Genomic DNA, 22,005 nt, shown 5'->3' on the forward strand with positions numbered 1-22,005 from the left:
TATGCATTCTTTCATATAATGTCCAAAAAACAAAAAGCCATTACTAATACTGCAAACTGTTCCAATTTCAGCTCATTCTGATGTCATTTCCAGGCAAAAATAAAAGGAGGGCTTAAAAACGAACTGCTGAATAGTTGCAGCAGAGGCTCACCGATAACATCCGGCGACATTCAAAGATGCAGAAGAATTTTTTAGGAGCGCTATATTTTCATCTCCCCGTAAATATTCCTTCGCCCCGAGATTCAAAGAGAGAGAGAGAGAGAGATTCCGACGGAAGGCGAATAGATTCCCAATATCCCCTTTTCCGAAAACATCTGAAGGCGAAAAGAGGATTACCGGGCGTCACAAGCGCAGCTTTTTTCATGCTGAGTGCATACCCCAAGTGCCTTTTATTGCTGCGCATGATTATACTTCGCAAGAACAGGACAAGACATTTTTTATCCATTTATTTTTTCACACGAAAATTTCAGAATGCCAGCTAAAATGTTACTTGAATATGGTAAATACATCCTTAGTTCTTAGTGTTACCCATCCTTTTTTTTAATATATATATGCATATATATATATATATATATATATATATATATATATATATATATATATGGAAAAACTCACACGAGCGGCACAACAATGGGCTGACAAAATATAACACAAATCTATTTAATATTGGGTAATCTACCGGTCAAGGTAGGTTTTTCGATGGACAAAGCTACTAAACAAAACATTTTGTGACTCCTAAAAAAAACCCAGTACCAAGCTACCCACTCAACATCAGGTCCCTCTTCATCTATGAGTACTTTCTTCCTCCCTCCATCCCGTCCAACACCCCTTTCCTGTTCCTTCCCTTTCCTCTTTTGCCCAACATCCTCCTCTCTATTACAGTCTTCAACATCCCACTACCGGTGAATACCCCCTTCATCCACTTTTCCTGCCTCCATAGGATTGCTCCCAAACCCCTCTCTTCACCTACCATACCAAGTATTTCCGCATTTGTTTTCTCCTCTGTCCATTTCACCATCTCCATTCTTCTCAACATCCACATTTCAAGAGCCTCCAAACTACGTCTATCCTCCCGCTTCAATGACCACGTTTCCGCGCCGTACATAGCTACGCTCTATATCAAAGTTTTTACGAGTCTTTTCTTAACATCCTTAGTCAACGTCCCCTTCATCAACTCCATCCTCCTTGTGAAAGCCTCTTTGCCTAGCGCAATTCATCTCCTTCCGTCCCTACTACATTGACCGTGTTGGTCCAAAAAACTTCCCATATACGTAAACTGTTCTACCTGCTCTAGTTTTTACCCTCCTATTTTAATATTTAGCTTAGCCTTTTTCTTTCTAGAAAATCGCATAACCTTTGTTTTATTAATATTGATTCTCATCCCATACCTGTCGCACTGAATTTCCAATTCACTCAGCAATGCTTGAAACCCCTTCGCTGACTGACAAACTAAAGCTTGGTCATCAGCAAACCTCAGCTCACAGCAAACTCATTTTACGAATTCCCCACCCACTTTCATTCCTACCTCCAGTTCTTCCCATGCCTCTTTAATCATTTCCTCTGAATACAGGTTGAACAGCAACGGTGATAATGGGTAACCCTGCCTTACACCTCTTCCTAACACTGCCCATCCGCACTCCTCGTTCCCCACCCGCACCTGAGCAGTCTGAGAAATGTATAGGTTGCGGATTATCCTCCTTTCCCTCCAATCTATTCCTATTTTCTGCAATATACTCATTAGTTTTTTTCCAATTCACACTATCAAACGCTTTTTCGAAATTTACGAAACAGACAAATACCTCCTGGTTGTGTTCTATATTCCTCTCGATTAATAATCTCATTACTGCAATGGCATCACGCGTACCTCTGCCCTTCCTAAACCCAAACTGATCATCCCCTAAGTAATCATTTGCCCTATTCTCTATCCTTTTGTTTATGATCTAGAGAACAACTTTAGCTGCGTGTGATATCAAACTAATTGTCCTCTAGTCCTCACATGACGTGACCTTTACCTTTTTCGGAATAGGAACTGAAACTGATCTCACAAAGTCTTCCGACCAGATTCCTTCCTCATAAATACTACGAATCAGCCCGTATAGCGTTTTCCTCCCACATTTTCCTAAACATTTCAGTAGTTCCACAGATATGTTACCCACCCCCTCGGCATAATTTAGTTTCATCTCCATTAATGCCCTTTCTATCTTTTGTATGTTTAACTTTGTTGGTATGAGTTCTTTACTCTCCTGTTCTTCTATGTATTCCTTTCATCTCTCTTGGATCTTTCCTGTGACAACTATTATCTTCCCCGTCTCATCTCTAACTGTTAGCATAGATCTTCCTTTCTTACTTCCCGATAAAAATTTAACCTTCCTGTACAGGGCACGAATTTCACCCTTCCTCTGCAAACTTTCCATACCCTCACACTGCGTATTCCACCATTCTTCTTTTGCTTTATTTGTTGCCCGCCGTAATTTATTATTTAGCTCCTTGTACTTCATTTTGCCTATTTCCGTCTTTACATTCTTCCATTTTCTACTCTCACCCATCTTCCTAATCATCTCATCCGTGATCAATGGTTTCCTAGTACTTTTTGCGTTAAGGGTTACAATTGGGTCTTTTGCAGCTTTCGATAAATCTTTCTTGATATTTTCCCCTTTTTTTCTAGCTCTTCACCTTCCTCCATGATTTCCTCTACAGCTTGTTGGTACTCCTCAAAGTCCGCATCTGCTCCCGGAAAGCTGTGCAAATTATCACAATGTTCCTAAACCCTAGGTTAACTAGAATATAATCTAGTTCATACCTTTATGAGTCACCTGGCATTTTCCATATATGTACGTGCGTCTTTTGTGGTGTCTAAACCAAGTCTTGGTGATGACTAACCCCTCTCTCCTGCAGAACTCAACTCTTTCTCCCCGCGGTCATTCCTCGTGCCCAAAGTGTAGTCCCCCACCTCAACACCATCTCTTCCTTCGCCTACCGTCGCATTCCAATCCCCCATAACCATCAAATGTTTCCCTGCAGGAACACACGCAATTATGTCCTCTACCTGATCGTATATTCTATCGACCTCTTCTTCCTTATGGTTGCTCGGTGGCATGTATACCTGAATAATAACCAAGTTCGTCGGTTCTACTTTTATCTCTACTATTAATAATCTATCCGTTAATGGCTCTATGTTGATTACGCTTTTTCCTACCTCTTTATTTAATGCTTTCCCCGCCGCTGTATATTATTCTATAGTTATCACTCCAGTAATCCCCGCTATCTTTCCATCTCACCTCGCATAAACCTAAAATATCTATATTTCATCTTTCCATTTCTCGCCTAATATTCTCCAATTTCCCTGTCCTCATCATTGTCCTAACATTCCACGTTCCTATTCTAACTAATGCGGCCTTATTCTCCTTCGTCTTCTGTCCTACTGCTTGCCGTTTTCCCTTGCAAAGGTTTCGTGGGATGACGACCGCGGAAGCCTTGCCTCCCCCGCTGCCGGGCATGACAAACGGCCGATTGGTCCGAGCCCTGTAGTTGCCAGGACTCAAAATCTCTTTAGTGACCATCATATTAATCTTGGGAATGATAAATGAGGTGGTGTCCCGTTGAGTCAGCCACTAAGTACGAGGGTCATCCGGAAAGTAGTACCCGTTCGTGAAATAAAGACACAAAAGTAAATATTAACAAACATAAAAAATTTTATTTGAAAGAGGATACTTTAAACTACTTCTCAACATAATCTCCAAGCAAATTAAGGCATTTGTCATAACGTGTGACAAGTTTCTGTATTCCTGCTGCATAGTCCTTCGCCGCCAGCTCATTGAGATACGCGAGGGACCCATCTTGCACAAATTTTTGCATAATGCAGATGGTGTTTAACAATTTCATGAACAATTGTTCGAGAAACATTGGGAAAATGCTCACAGATGTCATCAATTGTGACGCGCCGATCGTTCCTCACGAATTCGTCAACTGAGCTCACCAGTTGGTCTGTAATGACAGACGGTCTCTCCGAACGCTCATCGTCGTGTGTGTTCCCCCTCCCCATGTTGAAGTTGCGACACCACCGCCGAACAGACGACTCGTCCATTACATTGTCTCCATACACCTCCTTTAATTGGCGATGAGTATCACATGGGCGAACGTTTCTTGCATTGAGGAATTTAATCACTGCCCTCACTTCACAACTGGCGGCGTTCTCAATTTTTTTAAACATTGTAAACAATCACAGAAACAACACAGGCAATGCTAGCGTCACGCAACTTGGCTCAGAGAAGGCAGACAAGCCACTGAAGCTATCTGACCTCGTCCAGCGGCTACTCGCGTCGTCAGCACTTCATGCGGCACGAACGGGTACTACTTTCCGGATGACCCTCGTATTTATACCGTACATTCACTAATAGTTGGATAATTTGTAGCACTTTTTATCCAATCTTAAATAAATTTAAATATTATTATCCAGAGACGATTCTAGCAGGGCGCTCTTGTAATATTTAAAATCTCATAACGTCCATTTTAGTGGAATATCGTTCTAATGCGCGATTTTGATTTTCGTGTTAGACTGGAATCTTCTCTTGGTAACATAAAAAGCAGAATTTATTTTGTGGCGAACGACATAAGGACGACATAACGGAGGCCGGCTAGAATGATTTGCATTATAATAGCAACATGCGATTTGTTTACTACCACTATACCTGTGTGAGCATTGTCGATTCAGTTTATTTTTATCAGCATTAATTAATGTATTCAGTAAATTATTTGCACATGGCTTCCTTATTTAAATTAAGTGATACAAAATTAATTTTTATGTTATGCACTAAAATACCTAATACATCCAGGGGAACGCCCGACAGTGTATTTTGATTGTGATAGCAGCAATAGCTTATGTATAATGAGAACATATACAAACATGAATTTTATTCTAAACAATAGAGTTTACCTGTTAAAATTAATTTTATCTGAAGGTTATTGGACTTCGTGAACTTATTTTCGTCGCATATAACTCTTTAAAAATTATTTTGCCTCTTTTTTCGCAAATAAACATAACAGAGAACGCCTTAACACCATTTACAATTAATAAATGTATTTTACAAGCGCACGGTGTTAGCTATTGTGTAATTATTATTCCTTTCAATGGGCGCCTCCACGAAGGGAAAATGAAATTAATGTAGTTGAATGAAATTGTTTTGATATGACGACGCGATGGCGACAAATGCTAAAATAATCTTATGTGAACCGACGTCGGCAGAGCATATTATCGCCGATTTATTGTGCGGAGCTAATGGGTTCAAACCACACAATTTCGTAAACAGTTTGAGCTGAAGAGGAACTGCTAACGCCTTTCAATGGGCCCAGGGAGAGTTTAAGTAAGTGGGAGAGAGAGAGAGCGACAAGGAGAAAGATAAAGGCGAAGACAAGTTTCGCAAAGTTTATCCCTCTGTTCTCGTAGAAGTTGGGCTTTGAATTGGAATCCTCGGCTGAATAGATAATGGGTGCCGTTCTCTTCATCGGCGCAATGTTGGGAGCCAAAGTCTTCCAATTCCGCTGCATATGTCTGTCTGTTTAATTATTGCCGAGAGCAATCGGCCCCACCCCCGCTTGGCGTGAGGTATTCTCTCTCGGCGGGCGCCTGGCTTGTGCAGCGACTGCGCCCGGACAATATGTTCTCCAAGGTGTTCTTTTCACTCTAAGAACCCGGCAGGGAAGTTTGCAGTGGCAAAGAGAGGACGATGCAATGCCCAAATGAAAATGTAATGGACTGAGCAGCGAATCTTCTCTTTTCTATTAAGGGAAACGTTTACGAGGGGCTACAGTAACTTTTTCATTATTACTGATACATAACCGATATTTCTGGATAATATTAATTCTATATGTTAATTAATGCTTATGTACATATTGTTGGAAATTAATTACTACTATCAATGCAATAGCAAGGAAGCTTTAACAAGGGGGATATAATTGTTGACAAGAACGTTGAATTAGCATGTTAAGAATCAGCTTGTAAAGCTTTAATCTGGAGGGAGTATGGTTTTGCACGACGCGGAAACATGCTTAATAAGGCAATGAACTCATCGATAAGCGTAGATTGGAGGTTTTTGAAATTTGGGTGTTGAGGATGGAAAAGGTGAAATGTATACAAAGGAAAACAAACGAGGAGGGTTTATTAAGTGCGGTGAGGGATGAGAGGGAAGTATTGGCAGAAATTTGGAATGATGGATACAGAGCATTTTGAATGGCAAGGGGATGTTGAAGACTGTGATGGAGGGGAGAACGTTGGGCAAAAGGGGAAGGGACAGGAATAGGATAGGTGCATGTTGGACTGGATGAAAGGAGGAAATAATTATGCGGCATTGAAGAGGGGTTTTTTAGTGGTGGTATGTTTTGTGGTGAGTGGTTTCGTGATGTCGAATGCCAGGTTGTGTTTTTCAGGAGAGGAATGGGGAACTAACGTTGTACCGTTGCATAGTCCGTGTAAATCCTAAGGCTATCATAAAAAGCTGGGCATAAATAATAGTATCAAGGGTACATTGATAATTTGAACGTTCTTCGTTGTGTAAAACGGTTTAATCTAGGTGTCATTCCTCTGAACTATGCAGAAAGTATTATAGTGTCGTTGATGTTTCATGTAGGTTATATTCATGGTTGAAGAACATTTAACTCATCTATGACATTGTATTGCTGCTTGCCCTACTATCCTTTCCTCATGTGTCCTTATCCAGTTCTCTGCTGGGGCGTCTAATAGCTCCCCTGGCCAAGGAATCGTGGCAATTGATTATATAGTATGATAAATCAAAACAACGGAATGTATAATGAAGAAAAATTCCTCAATGACAGACGTTTTATGCGAAATGTTATATAAATTTTTGTAAACAAATACAATTGTTGATACTAAAATTTGGTATTTCATAATGTCATCTCCAAAGGCTCTCTGAAACTGGCTCCGTGAAACGTTTAACGGAATGTTAAGGATAATTCTAACTCGCGGAATTACATAAACGTAAGAGCCACAAAAACCGTTCTTAACATCGGGGAAGCGGACATGTTCTGTGCAGATGGCACCACCTACTCGAGTCACTAACCCTTCATTCGATTCCAAAGCGTTCAACATGAAGCGGATTGCAGGAACGATCATCACATAATATTTAGGAAGAATTTTCATTCCAAAAGCCTAATCTATTTGAATTTCAGAGTAGATTTTATCTACAGGGTAATTCCGTCTTGTTCAAGTAAGTCAGTTTTATCGTATGAGTTTTACGTTGCCATAGAACATAATTAATAACCAGTAAGACGACTCATCCACGGCAATAGAATTCTATTTCCCGAAATGATATGTTATTACTGATCTTGTACCTGAAGATGGCTCGATGAACTGAAACGCGTTGTACGTTACAAATAAATCGGTGGAAAAGTGCAAATTTGTATTTCTCATAATGACAAACTTCCACTACATCTCGCCTGAATCTGTTGTATGCATGTATAACTGATCGTTGGCGATGATGTACATTGCCAATGCTGTGATTTTAGTCGGCTCATTGGTTTCACCAAGCATTCATGAACTTGGGTATTAATCTATTAATCGGATACTAATGCCATTATTTTCTTCTAAAAGTGTTTTAATTACTTAAAAACTCCACTTCTCAAATTTTGTCGAATCAATACCGATCGTTTCATCAGGTCGATGAAGAGGTGTAAACTGCGATTTTCCCGGTCCTCGAAACGTGATGCAACTCATTCAAAGGTGAGGGGAGTCGGGAGAAGCTAGTACATCAACCCATTCGCAGATGTCTCTATCGCTCACTCACTCTTCGTCGGCACACTCATCTCCCCGGAGATGGGAAGGGGGCGTTTTTAAACGCGGAAGCAATTTCCGCTCCTTTGGTCATGAGGAGTGAGGGAGGGGGAGAGTGATGGAAGGGAGAGGAGGGAGGGGGACGGGGAGAAAGTTTTCGTTCGTTTGAGGTCTCGGAGATGAATGGAATGCCATTGGGAAGCAAGTTGCCCCTGCACTGGGGGCGGGAGAGATAAGGTGGGGGCGGGAGGGGGGCAGAAAGGGGAAGAGACTCTGGGGGCGGTCCGGGAGGGGTTCTGGAGGGTTTGGAGTAGAGACAAATGGCTCTCAAAGAGAAATGCAGATTACTTGAAAGATAAAGACCTTGGAGAAAAGTCCTTAATTAATGAGAGGAGTCTAATCAGACTGGTTTTGCTTCCACATTGGCACTCTTATCTACTCGCGATATTATTGCGCAGAAAATTTTCGAGGCCTTTTAATCTGGGTGAGATATCTTTTTACGGCTATTAAGGGGTGGCGCTTTTCCATAATGAAAACTTAGCCAAGAGGAATATTCGGACGCCGGGAAGTGCCCCTTTTTGAAAGCGCTAATTCCGAAGTGGGTGGAGTAGAATGGACTTAATCAGGCGCTTCATGGGCGCTTATTTATGGAGGGCACTCTTGAAATGAAAGATAAGATGAAAGTAAGTCCTTCGAAGTCATCCCTATTAGGATATCATAAGAATTTCAATCGCGGGGTTTTTAATTAATTCATGAAAAAAGAGGGCTTGGACGGCAATTGAATAGCTGCAAAACATACGTGCCATATACAAATACACGCATCATACGCCTTCTGAACAATATTTCATGCAAATGGAATGTGCTCAAAGTATTTAGCAGCTAGAAAATACCGAAAATGATTTGTATTCTCATAATTTTTATGCGCGCTAAACAGCGATACGTGAATGAAGCGATGAAAACAGTTAAGTAGTAGATTTTTGAAGATTAACTTCTCTAAGAAATTGAATTACCTTTCTTATGCTAAGGAAAATGAAAAAGAAATAAAGGAACATCACAAAATTCAAGCATCATTAAGTTTGACAGTAAAAATTATTTTAATGCAAGAAAATTTCAAAGGTCATTTCAATGAGATTGAAACCACACAATTCCTTTTTTTGCAAATGATCAATGGAGACAGATACACGCTATAGAAAATGAACGTCGGACAGCGTATTAGCCATTTTGATATAAAGCTAATTCCCTAGATTGATATAGTGATATGCAACTATTACTTCCACAATGATTCTCGTATAATATGGAAATATGTTTACCTTCGACTTCTTTTAGTATACTTTAATGTCAACTGGATGCCATCATTTTTCAATGGGCTGACATTTAAAAAATGCAATCACTTAATGCAAACTCTTCCAGCGGCTGTGTCTGCGAAGAGTGCGGATGGATGAGCATTAAATTAATAAACTGATGTAATTATTTCCCGCGACACATTAAAGCATTGCGCAAAGTTGAACGTTAATTTACAGCGCCACTCATAACATGTTTGGCCCTTTTAACAGGCAACGCGTCCGCTAGGTGTCCACGGACATCCTGATTCGTATCAAAGGACGACCTTTTGATAATAAACGAATACTCGGTGGATTTTCCAAGTTATTCCTCTCTGGCTTTTAAGCTTTGCAGTTGGTCGTTTTGCTGATAGGATTCGAAATCATTCTAGCGACAAGGCAAAATATTCTTCACCGGAGGATTTCTAAAGGCTGGAATAAGCAGTCGCTGGAGTGGCCTTCGCGAGATCTGGACGTCAAAGCGAATAATGAACAGACAGCCTTTTGTTTCGTTCAAATCGTTCCATATATACCATTTATGGATATATATATATATATATATATATATATATATATATATATATATATATAATATCTTCGAAATGGAACGCTCTTCGGCGACACACAAATATATAAAAACAAAGATGTAGATTTTTAGAATATAGAGACACAAAGAAAGGACACTCAGAATTTGTTATTTTACGTTTCGACAGCACGGATGTCGTCTTCAGAATCATGATTCTGAAGACGACAGCCGTGCTGTCGAAACGTAAAATAACAAATTCTGAGTGTCCTTTCTTTGTGTCTCTATATTCTAAAAATCTACATCTGTGTTTTTCTATATTTGTATATATATATATATATATATATATTATATATACATATATATATAATATATATATATATACATATATATATTATATATTATATATATACATATATATATATATATATTATATATATACATATATATATATATTATATATATACATATATATATTTTATGTATATATTATATATACATATATATATATATATATATATATATATATATATATATATATATATATATATATATATATATATATATATATCTCGTATCCACTAGGGACTGCTTTTCAAAGTTAATATGTTCACGATGCGCGAATCATCACTTTACGCTTATCGTCGTGCAATCCGTTTTCAAATCATCATCGGATATTGGGGAGCCTAAAATATTTTTTTAAAGATCTCACTTAACTCGTCAACTACTGTTCACAATCGGTTCATTTCGAAGAATGCAATCTCAACACGGCGCGCGTAAAATTCCAGAATACACCAATTACGGATTGCGAATGCTGGAAATTGGATCCTTAGAGAGATTCTAATCGTCTTTCGCTCGAATTCCGCTTGCGATCACAAAAAAATACCTGGAGCACTTTCAAAAAATAGAAATGATAATTTCTGCTGTTGTGATGGATCGCGAATTTTTCGAGTGACGGTTATCTTCCTAATTGTAAAGGAGATGGATTATGGAAGTTCACGTTCGCGCGGAATAGACGCAATCATCTATCGATACATGAAAGCCTTTGTGAAACAAATAGCTCATTAAATTGACGGCAGTACGTCTCATAATTGGAGTGTTCTTGCTTCTCATCGTCAAAGACTTAACGAGTGGACGAAATTCTTTTTGGCTCTCAATCGAATGATGCTAGAACAAAAAATCTTTGGAAAAATCAGGAGAATACGCATATCTCTCTGCAAATTTGACTGCCTGCAAGTCACCGGTGGGGCGTGAGGAAGGAGGGAATTCGTTCAGTCAGGGGGAGGAGGATCGAGAGGTGTTCAAAATATTAATCATCTCTCTTCAGACGTTACCTCTGAAGAGCTCAGGGGAATTTCCCCCGCCCCCTGAAACACCCACGTCACAATAAACAGTGTTGTAAGATATGGGGCTTCGAAGTAAACTTGAAGTCTTCGAGAGGTTCCCGATGATGCCTTTGCGGGAGCGTTCCAGGAATGGGAACGCCGCTGGAACAAGTGTATCGACTCACAAGGGTCCTATTTTGAGGAATATTAGCTTAAGATATGTAAAAGTGTAATAAATTCTTTTTCCTGAGCTCAGTACACTTATTTTCCGGACGAACCCTGTATTTTGGGCAGTGGTGGAATCATCGAGGATTTCTTTCACCCTAAGCCAGGTTTCACATATGGGCACGCAAGTAAATAAATTCTTAGTGTCAAATGAGACTACTCTCGCTTTATCCGACACATTGATTTCTATCAATTTTTTGGCAAGCTCTATTAAGTTATTAACTCCATGAGTTTAAAACCTGTGAAATCTCAGAGCATATTGTTTAAATTACGTGATAGAAGGTGTGAAGGGGCGGACACAGCTGAGACTACAGGTCGAATAGGCATGGCTTGTTTGTGTAATTTGGGGAGTCCGTACAACCTGGGGGCGGAAGGTTTCATTTGGATTAAACGAAATTTTTCCCAAGCATTGAAAATTTGAAACTTAGACACTACCCGTTTTACTTCACTTAGAAAACTCGCGGTTGGGTCTTTTGATAACGGAGTTGTGAGGTGGTTGTTGAGAACTCAAGGCACTTTTCCATATACACTGGTTTATGACACAAGAGAGATGCCCCATCATTGAAGTTATTTGCTTTTGAGCATGACCACTGAGCTGCAGATCATGAATCCGCAGAGAGAAGGAGAAGACGAGTGAACGTTTCACCGCAACCTGTTACTCCGCCCTATCAGTTCATACAGGGTTCGTCCGGAAAATAAGTGTACTGAGCTCAGGAAAAAAAAATTATTACACTTTTACATATCTTAAGCTAATATTCCTCAAAATAGGACCCTTGTGAGTCGATACACTTGTTCCAGCGGCGTTCCCATTCCTGGAACGCTCCCGCGAAGGCATCATCGGGAACCTCTCGAAGACTCGTCGTCGACCTCTTCTCTGCCCTCCACGAACATCTTGTGCCACCGAAAGATCATGTTTCTGGACATGGCTGACTCCCCGTAAGCCTGGTTAATCATACCGACAGTTTCGGTAGACGATTTCCCAAGCTTTACCGCAAATTTGATGGAATAACGCTGCTCCAAAAACTTCGGCATCGCGTTCCGTGACGTGGGTCGAGCGTGGAGGTTCGCGTTAACAGAGCTCCTCACTACACCACAGCTCAGAGCCGACTGCCTTTTTCAGCGTCGCTTGCCAACATACCCCCCTCCAATCGCAGCCCGTCAGAGCGGTGCTGGGCGCGCCCAGCCCAGGAGTCAGTACACTTATTTTCCGGACGAACCCTGTATTCCCGTCTTCCAAAGAGCCTTGAAGCTAATTTAAGCGGATTTTGGAAAGGAATTTGGAAAAAAGTGCTAAGTTATGCAGCAAATATTAAGTAGCAACATTTGGTATCGATTCTAGAAAAAAATATGCTTAAGAAATGCTTTATCTGTGTTTTGATACAACTATGCAACACCTACCCTCGTTAGGAAAGACGAGGAAGTGAAAAAACCCTTCGAGGCGTTGGTTTGGAGGGGAAATCCACGCATCAAGTGGACGGACGTAGAAAGAGAAACCGACGTGGGCAAATAAAGAAAGAACATTTATGGGCAACATTAATCAAAAGAACTGGATGGGCAGCGAACTAAGAAGGGACTGTTGGCGAAGGAAATGACAGAACATAGGGCTATAAAAGAGGAGTCATTGGATCGATAGGTGAGAGGATTGGACAAGATTGATAGCTTGAGGACTGGAGAAGAGTTTGAAGGGATGAAGAGGACAAAAAAGGAATAAATTGATAAACAATGGCACCTGAAACTTGCGCAAGCCTATCACATAAGGTGAAGACTTGAAGGAGTAAAGAATTACACCGTTCCAGGTGCAATGTAGAAAATGTATTTATTATTTTGTTGCTGTTTCATATCGTCCACTCTCATCCGATTGAAGAGTAAAAACAAAAACGTTAAAGTTTTAATAGAGATTTGATGGACATGCAATACTGATGCCATATAAAGAGTTACTCTCACCTATTAAATTTGAGAATGTTGGGACATAAGTGTATAATTTTCGATATAATGGTGTTTTATGATCGGAAACTATTGTATTAATTATACTAACCTCCTGAAAAACGCATCTTACCTGTTACTGGACATAGTGCAAGATCTAAAAGAATATTTTTTTGCGGTAGTTCATATAAATATCATATGTATTACGTAAAAACTAATACTATTAAAATGAAAATGCCGTATATTTCTTACCAATATGAGGCTGGCTAAAGAAGCTTCAGTCTTAGAGATACCGGTAAGAATTCAAACTCAAGGGCAATCGAAAACTATGTAAAGGTTCACCGAAAATCCTATCGTTTTTCGTATGGACTCGTTCCAAATAATTGATGCCCCTAAGAGGACCAACACCGACCGGCGTTTCCTTCTACCGTAGGTAACGATGCAATCCAGCATTAGGCGAGTGTCTTCGCATTCATTGAAGAACTCGGGAAGTGAGGACGAGGGAGGGCTCACTCACCTATACAGCGGCTTGCCGGCGGCCTCACGGAACCAGAGCACCATGTAGACGCGGTCCTCGCGGGTGATTGGCTCGATGTCACAGGGCAGCGCTGCGCTCCGGCCAACCACAGCCTCCACGCGGACTGTGCTCACTGCGACCAAGAAATAAAATACGTATGTACTCCATACTGCTCCGGGGTAAAATTATAGACTAAAATCTTTAATCAGTCACCAATGGTTCCCAAATTACCAACTGTTTAAACGTTTTAAGGCTGCAATTATTGCAGCATAGGTAAATCATAAGCATTAGCCAAAAACTTTGCGCATAAATAGATTACTTTTTCTTCTTTCACATAAAAAATAAAAACATATATAATAAATAAATTATATATATATACAATATATATATATACAATATATATACAATCGTTATATATATATACACACACACACGAGGGTCATCCGGAAAGTAGTACCCGTTCGTGAAATAAAGACACAAAAGTAAATATTAACAAACATAAAAAATTTTATTTGAAAGAGGATACTTTAAACTACTTCTCAACATAATCTCCAAGCAAATTAAGGCATTTGTCATAACGTGTGACAAGTTTCTGTATTCCTGCTGCATAGTCCTTCGCCGCCAGCTCATTGAGATACGCGAGGGACCCATCTTGCACAAATTTTTGCATAATGCAGATGGTGTTTAACAATTTCATGAACAATTGTTCGAGAAACATTGGGAAAATGCTCACAGATGTCATCAATTGTGACGCGCCGATCGTTCCTCACGAATTCGTCAACTGAGCTCACCAGTTGGTCTGTAATGACAGACGGTCTCCCCGAACGCTCATCGTCGTGTGTGTTCCCCCTCCCCATGTTGAAGTTGCGACACCACCGCCGAACAGACGACTCGTCCATTACATTGTCTCCATACACCTCCTTTAATTGGCGATGAGTATCACATGGGCGAACGTTTCTTGCATTGAGGAATTTAATCACTGCCCTCACTTCACAACTGGCGGCGTTCTCAATTTTTTTAAACATTGTAAACAATCACAGAAACAACACAGGCAATGCTAGCGTCACGCAACTTGGCTCAGAGAAGGCAGACAAGCCACTGAAGCTATCTGACCTCGTCCAGCGGCTACTCGCGTCGTCAGCACTTCATGCGGCACGAACGGGTACTACTTTCCGGATGACCCTCGTATGTATATATATATATATATATATATATATATATATATATATATATATATATATATATATATATATATACACACACATAACGATTGTACGGAAAAACTCACACGAGCGGCACAATAATGGGCTGACACAATATAACACAAATAGATTAGAATAGCAACATTTAAAAGGACACTCACACGGTAATGTATTAAATTTTCTGGGTAACCGCGTTTGAGGAGTGCAAAGTGTAGATTGTCAAGGTATTTGTTGAGAGTGGCTGTGGTGTTGCAAATTCGGTGTCCGCGGATAGAGAGAGAGTTAGGAATCGAGCATTTCGTGTGTTGAGGATGACAGCTAGTGTGGTGTAGGTATTGCTGATGGTTAGTGGCTTTGATGTGTACTGAAGTAGTGAATTTGTTGTTTTGAAGAGAAATATCTGTGTCAAGAAAGGTGATGGTGGAGTCTGAAATGGAAGGGGTGAATTTAACAGCGAAAGATGAATTTGAAGCGGATAAGAAATTGTTGAGAGAATCAGAGCCATGTGTCCAGAGAATAAAAATATCGTCTATGTAGCGGACCCAGAAAAGAGGTTGAAAGGGTTGCTGTGACAGGAAAGTCTCTTCGCGATGGCCCATGAAGAGATTGGCGTATGATGGTGCCATCCTCGTTCCCATCACTGTGCCTTTTGTCTGTAGGTAAAAACAATTTTGGAAAGCGAATGCATTTTTAGTTAGGACGAAAGTGGCAAGATTGAGGAGAAATTCCGTCGAGGGGCGCTGGGGTAGGGGGCGTAGAGAAAGATATTGCCGGAGGGAGGATAAATCTTCTGCATGGGGAATAGAAGTGTAAAGTGAGGTAATGTCGATGGTGGCCATAAGTAGGTTGGGTGTGGAGGGAATAGAGACGGAATTTAGACGGTTGAGGAAGTGGTATGTGTCTTTCGTGAAGGAGGGTAAGGAGAGTACAAGTGGTTGTAGGTGGTGGTCAAGGAATGCGGAGATTCTTTCGGTGGGAGAATTGTACTATAGGACGACAGGGGATGTTGGGTTTGTGTATTTTTGGGAGGAGATAAAACTGGGGTGTTCTGGGGTTTGGGGGTGAAAGTAGAGATATGTCTTGGGAGGCCTTCTTCTGGTCCGGAGTGGAGGAGAAAAGACCGAATTTCGGTTTGGAAAGTTTGTGTTGGGTTTTTGGTGGGAGTGGTATAGGTGGATGTATCGTTCAGGTGAGCGAGGGCTTTGGAAATATAATCATTGGTGTTTAGAATTACAACAGAGGAGCCTTTATCGGCGGAGGTAACAACGATGTTGGGATTGGACTGTAGGGTTTTTATAGGGTTTTTAGGGCATGACGTTCGTTCATGGAGAGGTTATTTTTCGGTCTGAGATGTTTTCTAAAGGATTGATTGGAAACTTTTTCGCTAAGGAGACGTATAAAAATTTCGACAGGATGGTTACTAGGAAGGGGTTTTGGCTCATGAGTTGAAGCCGGGCGAAATTTGTCAAGTGCGGGATTGGTTTTTAAGTTCTGAAAGGTTTACTTTGTGATTTCCAGAAGGCGCGCCATCGAAGGTTTCGGCAGAAATTGAGGGTATCAGTGAGTATGTTTATGTGGTTTATTTTTGGTGTAGGGGAGAAGGATAGGCCTTTACTAAGAACGGATATTTCATTGTCTGAAAGGCTGGTGTTTGAAAGGTCTACAATGTCATGGGCATTGTCGGAGGGAGGGGGGGTGTTGGGATTGTTCGGTGGTGGCTGGCGTTTTGGAAAAACCGGAGGGCCTTTGGGAGGAGGGGGAAGGTTGTAAATGCTGCGGAGGTCAGGCTTATATTGAAAGAGTGGGGGTGGTTGAGGAGGAGGTGACGGGAAAGGGTGAGAGTATGGAACTTTGAGACCAACTCGGAAGTAGGAAATATACAAGTTGGACAGCTTTTTAAGGAGAGTTTGACGTTTTTGTTGGAGGGATCGTAGGGCAGACGAAATTATGGCGTTGAGTTGTGGAATTAGGTGAGAAGAATCCAAAGAGATTATTTTAAAGAGGGAAAAAAGGTTTGATTTCTGTTGTTCACGAATGCATTGGTATTGCATAAGGATAAGGTGGGTGTATTCTAAAGATTTTTGGTAAGAAAATGCATTAAGTTTGGGGTGGATATCGGGAAGAGTAGCAGATAGTGGTAGGGAAATGACTAGACCGTTGGGAACGATTCCTAAGGACAGGCAGGAGGTGAGAAACTCGGTGTGGCTTGTGTATTTGGCGAGCTTAAAGGCGCGACGGCGAAAATTTCGGATTCAAAACGGAATGGGATAAGAGTGGTCCATGTTTAGGCGATTAAGAAGGTTGTGGAAAAGAAATAGAAAACGAAGGAAGACAGAGGTGAGGGAAAGGATAGCACATTCTTCCTATCCCTTCATACGCCAATTCCCACAACCTTTCATTCGACCAGTGTTTTGCTCTCAGCATCCTAGGATCCCTACCTGATTCAGCCACCAATATAGAGGTGAGAACTCGTGAATCCGCCTACATGTTAGCTTTCCGTTCTTTCAAAATTCCCACCCTTAACTGCCATATTTAATTTTCCTCCCAGAATTCCCTCCACACCTCCCCTCCCCGCCCATACTCCCCTCTCCACAGCAACAGCATATTTTCAGTCTCTCTTGAAGAAGGCCTCTGAGAGGGCCGAAAGCTCGAACAATTTACTGTGTGAGTGTCCTTTTAAATGTTGCTATTCTAATCTATTTGTGTTATATTGTGTCAGCCCATTATATATATATATATATATATATATATATATATATATATATATATATATATATATATATATATATATATATACACACAAGGGGTGATAAAATAGACAGGGCGGATTTTATAACTTGTTTAATCGACGAATACAGCTTAATCGAACTAGTCGCCCTCAAAGTACATGCCTTGGCTGACGACACACCTTTGCCAACGTTTCTTCCAGCTCTCGAACCCTGCCTGGTAAGTCGCTTTGGGGATCCTCTTCAGGTCCGCCGCACAATTTGTTTTAATGTCCGCAATAGAGTGGAATCCGCGTCCCTTCAAGGTTGATTTTAACTTCGGAAAAAAGTAAAGTCTGTGGAGTCTCGTCTGGAGAGTAGGGTTGCTGTGGGATCACGGAAGTTCCGGTTCTGGCGAACAACTCTGTCACGATCAGCATGGTGTGAGCCGGCGCGGCGCGTATCTTTTAAGTATAAACCTTTTTTGATTGTTTTACCTTGAAGGACGTATACGTAATTAATTAGCCCTTGCCAATCGAAGAAACACAGAAACATGACCTTCACATTAGACCGGGACATGCTAGCTTTCTTTGGTCGCGGAGAATGAGGACCTTTCCACTGAGAAGACTGGGCTGGCCTTTGTCTCAACATCATAACGGTGAATTCAGGTTTCGTCACCGGTCACGATGGTTTTAAGAAACTCTGGGTCGGCATTGGCTCGATCCAGGAGTTCCTGACAAATGTCCACACGTTTTTGCCTCTGTTCCTCAGTCAGTACCCGCGCGACGAATTTTGATTCGAGGCGCGTCATGCCCAAAACGTCTGTCAAAATTGTGTGACAGGATCTAAAACAAATGTTAACTTCCTCGGTTATCTCCTTAATTTTATTTTATTTATTTATTTATTCAGTATAAGTCCGAAAACAGCACATTCTGGCCTTTACATCGAACTATTAACAACGATAACAATGATCACATTTACAAACACCCAAGCCCTAGGTGGAGGAAAATTCACCCAGGCGGGAATCGAACCCGCGACCCTTGGAATGGCAGACGAGGATGTTACCCCGCCGCCAACGGGGTCGGCCGGACAGTTAAACGGCGATTTTCCCGCACCAAATCGTTCACCAATTTGGCATGGTTGGGGTCTGTCGAAGTGGAAGGCCGGCGAATCTTCATCCATCGAGGTTCTGCCCGATTCATAACCACTGTACCACTCACAACACTGGCTTCGGCTCATAGCTTCAATAACAAAGGCTTGCTAAATCATTCCAAATGTCTCCGTAGCACTTTTGTCAAGTTTGAAACAAAATTTCACGCTCACACGCTATTCCTCTAGCTCCTTCATTGCTGCCGTTGCACGCGGCGACGAAAAGGTTAAGACACGTACCGCTACTGCTGCGTAACGACTCGAGGTTAACAAACGCAACACCTTTCGTTTTAGTCGTCAGATGTGTCGTTATATGGCGTACTGTATCTCGTTTCGATCCGTTGAACGGGTTGTGCAGAATAAAATCAGACCGGTCCTTTTCTTATTACACCTTGCACATAATTTATATGTGTGCGTGTGTGTTCCTGCAGAAAAAAAATTAATAGTGATGGGAGATTTGAGGTGGTACCTTGTGGATTCAAAATGGAATGCACATGATACGTACCACGACCATTTCTGGTAAAATCATGCAACAGGAGTGATTCGTTCGTTGCTAAATATAGCCTTGACTGTTGACTGTACCCAACCATGCGTATACATAGACATACATTAATAGAAATAAATTAAATCAATAGGGCAATAGGGAATCCCAAGTTTTAAATTTCACAACCATTCCTTGGGAAATCCACTTTCGATTATGTTTCCCAGACACACATGTTTTGGAGGCAGGAGGCAGTAATCGCATTTATTCTTCGAGGCATATTTTTAACACCCGCTGGCTTTCTTGCGGGCGCCCCCTTTCAGGGAATTAGTGGAGGGGCAAGGGGACGGGGGCGATTGATTGTGTCCGACTTCCTTTTGATCCCGTGCCCTCCCTGCAATCCCGGAAGAAGGGACTCTCCACGGCGAGGGATTGGCTCTCACCGAGCGGGTCGATATCGGAAAAAGAGCAGAAATCCCTTTGTGCCCGCATCACCCAACCCACCCACCTCATCCCCTCCGTTCCTCGGTGGACGCGATCTGCGAGGGACAACAGAGGCCGGAAACTCGCACGCGCTCGGGAAGGGTGTCGCCGCCGCCGATTGATGCCCGCCCCTCCCCCACCTCACCCCATTGTTTGAAAAAAATTCACGTCTGAAACCATTCGTAAAATAAAACGGTACTTTCCTGTTTTCCAGACTCATTTTAAAGGTTTCCTTTTCGAAGAACACACGAAGTTTCATTGAATTACTAATTATATGGATTAGATACGAGCATTTAAATATGTTTGACGTTCAACTGCTCCATCTGTTTCATTGAATGATTGGTAATTAATACATGAATCCATTTTTTTATTCGGAACATTAAGTCAAAACAATCACTCTATTCCGTTGCTATGCGATTTAAAAATCGCATAAATCGCATCGCGTTAAATCGTTGGCTTAGTGTAACTGGACGATTGCAAAAGAGGTGGAAAAAACTTCTTCAAATTTTGTTTCCGATTAATCAAAAATATTTTACATGTAATAGATAAAAAGAAGCTGATAGAAATTCTATTCTAAAATACGCGACGTGAATTTTTACAGAGGCTGGAGGGGTGAGAGAGCTTTGATTAAGTATAGTGGTCAGCTTTTCGTCGCCACGTGGCCTCTGTCGAACACGGCTCTACGAAATGACGGCGTGACGTCAGTTAGATGGCGTTCCTACGCTAGACAACCAATCAGCCCCACGTGCGTACGGGGTGTGCCTGAGGGTGTCAATAACGTTTTGTAGTGCACCCAAGCACATCTAGTCATAGCGTGGCGATTGACTCCGAGGCGCTTCCTAACTCTGTTTTTAGCTCCGTAGTTGTATGAGTGCATTACAAAATCAGAATGACACGTGTAGGATTTAATTGCTTTTGTGAGACCGGGTAATGAGGTTTTCGAAAAATAGAAAAGCTAAGTCGCGCGTAAGATATATCCCAATCTTTGCTCTTTGTGGTGGTCGGTGAGGATTTTCGGTACCCACCTTGCACACAATTTGTGGTATCCGAGGTTTTTCTGTGACAATACTATAGACAGTAGTGCGTCCAAGTTGTGGAAATTGTTCAGCCAGGCCATTAATCGTCAATCGACAATAACATCGTAGTTTCTGTTCCATTTGCGAAACAATTTCATCGGCCAGAATACTGGGCCTGCCTTTTCTCTCTTCCTCATGGACATTTGTTCGTCTACAGGTCTGTATTTTAAAAATCACGGCACCATTTTCTAAGCTTTCCTTCACTTACAACTGAGGGTCCATAAACTAGGCATAACTCCCGATGAATTTCATTTGCAGCCGACAATCCTTTTGCATACAAGAATCGTACGACAGAACAACGCACTTCACAGCTGGCGAGATGAACGATTGTCGCGGACATTGTTGTTTGCATGCACGGACAAGCAAACGACTTCTGAAACAAATGCTGCTATATAGCTTCTCAATGAATCAGTAGACGGCGCTGCAGGGGTAAAACTGTGTTCTGAATCGCCAATATTTAAATATAAGCAAACGGCCCTTACTTTATGAATATGCCTCGTATGCAGATGTAGAAAATCTGGACGCTCGTTTAAGGTGAGGTACGAAACAGCAGTTTTCTCTATTCCGATTCGTCAATTTCCACTGAGCCTTCATTTGATTGGTTCTGTGTTTATTGAAGCAGATCTACAGATGTCACTTAAGTTCTTTCCTCGTAATAGTTCTCTGATAATCGGTGACCACGCTGCATGTGAGGGCGCTCTCTTCAATGGGTTTCCTTATTTGCCTTCTTAGTAGTCTTTGCTGTAGTAAATAATAGAATGACATTGATGAGGTATGAATCAAATATTACATTAATTTTCTGTTTATCAGCCCCTTTCCCAATTGTTCTTTGGGTGGATCTTGGGGTGCCAAGTGTTCTTGGAACCATAGGAGTGGATGCATGTAGTATCGCTAGTGACCTAACACCCCCCCACCCCCCGATCCGCTACGAGTCCTTTCGACGGATTTCAGATCAGTGCATATACGTGTATATTATATTAGGATGAATAGCGACGCTTCAATATCCTTTTTGTCAGTTTTCAGCGTTCTCTCGGCGAACGCTTGGCCCTTTTATTCTCTTTGGATGGGATTTGGTGACCTTAGCAAGTATGCTATGCTTCATGGATGCTTCAGGTGGTCCTCTTGACCGCTTCGGCGGAAGAATGAAAAAGCACGCGACCTCTTTAACATCGGAGGACTCGGCGCGCCCGAAGCGAAGACTGGAGAGGTCGGCGATACTAAAGAGTTTCTGGAGGAGGCCTTTGTGAAGCAATTTCCAGCGCCGAAAGGACCTCAGCTCAATCGAGGAGATACC

At 41.5% G+C, this 22,005-nt stretch overlaps 1 protein-coding gene across 1 annotated transcript in view; it reads right to left on the minus strand.

Annotated features, from left to right (window-relative positions):
• Window positions 1-13,903, minus strand: part of LOC139700744 (protein turtle homolog A-like) — a gene marked incomplete at its 3' end in the record, with an annotated part of 336,828 nt that extends 322,925 nt beyond the window's left edge. The window contains exons 1-2 of the mRNA XM_071599180.1: window positions 13,882-13,903; window positions 13,616-13,748 (exon numbers count right to left, since the gene is read on the minus strand). Of these exons, the coding sequence (XP_071455281.1) occupies window positions 13,616-13,748; window positions 13,882-13,903 (155 nt within the window). The remainder of the gene's footprint in view (window positions 1-13,615; window positions 13,749-13,881) is intronic.
• Window positions 13,904-22,005: the final 8,102 nt, after the last annotated feature.

The sequence above is a fragment of the Hetaerina americana genome, unplaced genomic scaffold, assembly GCF_022747635.1.
Source record: "Hetaerina americana unplaced genomic scaffold, ioHetAmer1.1.p SCAF_108, whole genome shotgun sequence".
NCBI classification, from domain to species: domain Eukaryota; kingdom Metazoa; phylum Arthropoda; class Insecta; order Odonata; family Calopterygidae; genus Hetaerina; species Hetaerina americana.